The 2,732-nt window shown below is 54.5% G+C and overlaps 1 protein-coding gene across 1 annotated transcript in view; it reads right to left on the bottom strand.

Annotated features, from left to right (window-relative positions):
* Positions 1-1,190: 1,190 nt before the first annotated feature.
* IFT46 (intraflagellar transport 46) overlaps positions 1,191-2,732 on the bottom strand; it is a gene marked incomplete at its 5' end in the record, with an annotated part of 3,158 nt that continues 1,616 nt past the window's right edge. The window contains 4 exons of the mRNA XM_009579833.1: positions 1,191-1,355; positions 1,735-1,820; positions 2,102-2,162; positions 2,444-2,510. Of these exons, the coding sequence (XP_009578128.1) occupies positions 1,260-1,355; positions 1,735-1,820; positions 2,102-2,162; positions 2,444-2,510 (310 nt within the window). The remainder of the gene's footprint in view (positions 1,356-1,734; positions 1,821-2,101; positions 2,163-2,443; positions 2,511-2,732) is intronic.

Raw genomic sequence — 2,732 nt, forward strand, 5'->3', positions numbered from 1 at the left:
AGGCCAGAGGTAAGACCCTGAGGTGCCGCTGCAGAGGGACACGTGGGGCCACAGGTCCTGCCTTGGTGAGGCCTGGCTCTCACCCTTTTCCTTCCCCGCAGCTTCCCCCGAGGATGTGGGAGCTGGTGCCGGGGGAGAGGAGAGCACCCTGCCGGGGCTGAAAAACTCCCTGGTCCTCAGCAAGCTCGGTGAGGGGGTGCAGGTGGGCGAGCAGCCCTGCAAACTGTGCTGCGGGGATGCTGGCTTCCACGGCTGGCCCAAAAGGCGACGGCAATGAGCTGGCTTTGTCCTGCAGGTTTCGTCCAGCTCCCGATGTCCGGGCGCATCTACAAAGTGCCCAGTGTGAGCAGCGATGAGATCTGGCTGTGAGACGCGGCATGGCGTCTCTAAGCCAGGGCTGCCCGGCACCAGGTATGTACCACCCCCTGGGAAAATGCAGCGGAGGCCGTGCTGGGTGGCGGGCGCCGACTGGCCCCCGGCTATACATTAAGTTATGCACTGCAGGTCTTGGTAGCTGTGCTGTTAGTTTTTATGTAGCCTGTGCACTTCAAGAATAGACTATTATAAGCAAAATGCGTCAAAGCTGTTTATAGCCAGACTCTGCCAAGCTGCTAGCGCTGCAATTCCTCCCGGGATAAGGCCAAGCACCAGCCTTGCTTTAGCAGGTTCGTGGCCTGCTTGCTCCTCGTCCTCTCCGCCCCTGCCAGAGCTGTGGCAGACAGTGGGCAGGCAGAGTGGCAGGGACTGGAAAGAGTCGTCCCAACAGCAATAAACTAAACTCAAGCATCTGTGTGGTGCCGCGCTGGTTATTTCTCCTTGGCAGTAGCTAAGGGGCTTGAGAATAGAAAAAGGGGCTCAATAATATGAGGCAGAGGAGATTCGAGATCCCTCGGAACACACTGGGCAGACCCGAGTGTCGTGTCCGAGGACAGAATTTATTCCCACTTGCTACAGCACTTGTAGCGTGTGCTCAAGGAGCCTCTACTCTGCAGCATCTGTGGCACAGGGAGCCTGACATTGGGAAGAGCTGGTTTAATGCTGAACTGCTTGGGGACAAGTCAAAAATGGAGCGATTAGACAGCTTCCACAATAAATCCGATGAGTGAAGTCCTGCTCTATGAATGCAGAACAGCTCAGCAGTATCTATAAAACCAGGGAGGCTTTTGAAGTGCTGCGCATTGCTTCACAGGCTGCTTTAGTCAAATCTCGATGTCCAGCGGCAGACATTGATCCAGGAGATGAGAGTTTAACATGGAGCTTCAAGTAAAGCTTAACACTTCCGCGTCTGCCGCTTGTGAAGGTGGGTTGGATGGCGGGCTCCTGCCCTTCTTCCCGTCAGCCAGGGGTTTGAAATGCTGCAGGGGAAAGAATGCATTAGTGCAAAGATTCGACTCTCGTTAATTAGAGTACACGTGTGCATCTGAAAATGCAAGCCACTTCTGCTCTGTATGAGCTGTGCACTCAGCTGTCGCCCTGACTTCGGTGGGAAAAGCATTCTGGGCTTATGCTGGACTGTTAAACAACGCGGCACCCCAGCCTTGCAGCACATCAGAGGCTCCTCGTGTAATGCTGAGGTACTAGGGAAACGAGAAGCTTCGGAAAGGTTCTTTGGACCCCTTTATCGTGGCCTACCAGCCCTTTACAAACACCCAGAGCACAGCAAAGCCAAACGTAAGGAGAGAAGCTTTGCAATGCTTCCAGCTGGGTAAGCGGGGCCTGCCTAGAGTCGCTTACCTGCGAGTTCTTGAACTCCGAGTAGAGGGAGAAGAGGACATGCAGAGGCTGGATCCGACTCTTGTACACGGGGATGTCCAGAATGGCTACAAACGAGAGCAGAAGTGCATGAGAGCATCTGGGCTGCACCGCCCTGCACTGGGTGCTGTAAGTAAAGGCTGAGCTTCCCACTGCCCCCGATTACTTGGGCCTTCGCTCATCAAAGACTGCAGGCGCCTGTGGTACAAGAGTCTGCTTCCTACTGAAGGCAGCAGAGAATGATCTTGACTACTCGGAGCTGAGCCTGCACCTAGAGGTCTCTTGCTTTAAGTGAGACAGCAGCAGGCCAGCAGCACGCTTGTGTCTTCAGCACGGTCTCCCCGCTTACCACATATCATGTCGATGTATTCAGCCAGGTCGCAGTTCATCTCCGCAGTCGGGAGGCCCACCTGCAACAGACGGGGCTGTCAGCTCTGCTCCCATACGGGAAGAGCCCGAGAGCACGCGCTGATCTCAAGCCGAGCACAGAGGCCACCTGGGCAGCAGCTGGGAACTCAGGCGTTAGGCTGCTCCCCCGTCTTCTGGCAAGGGAGAAATGGCAAGCAGGAACAAACCTGAATGGGCTGGGCTGCGGGCAAAGAACTCAAAATGGAACAGGAACCCAGCTTTCATGGAAGATGGTTTTTAATGCCACGCACTGAGCTAACTACTTACTGCTCAGACAACATACCTTTCCCAAGAGCTCCTCAAATTCCGGTGACCATTCCTGCATGAGGGTCTCGATGTCGGGCATTGGCCTGCCAGAGAAGAAAAGAACATGATTTTCAGGATCACACGCAACAGAAATGGCTTCCTACTGCCAGATCGCTGTAAACAGGACAGCCTCCGTTCTAACCAGCTGAGAGAGGGTCTGCTGAGGGTCAACGTGGGCATTTTTGCTTAGCAAAACAAGCCTAAGCTTGCTAAGTTGCAAGTCCTGTGTGCTAGCTGTTAAACCAATTCAAGTTACATAGGGAAAG

This window comes from Fulmarus glacialis, unplaced genomic scaffold (genome assembly GCF_000690835.1).
Source record: "Fulmarus glacialis isolate BGI_N327 unplaced genomic scaffold, ASM69083v1 scaffold24876, whole genome shotgun sequence".
Lineage (NCBI taxonomy): Eukaryota > Metazoa > Chordata > Aves > Procellariiformes > Procellariidae > Fulmarus > Fulmarus glacialis.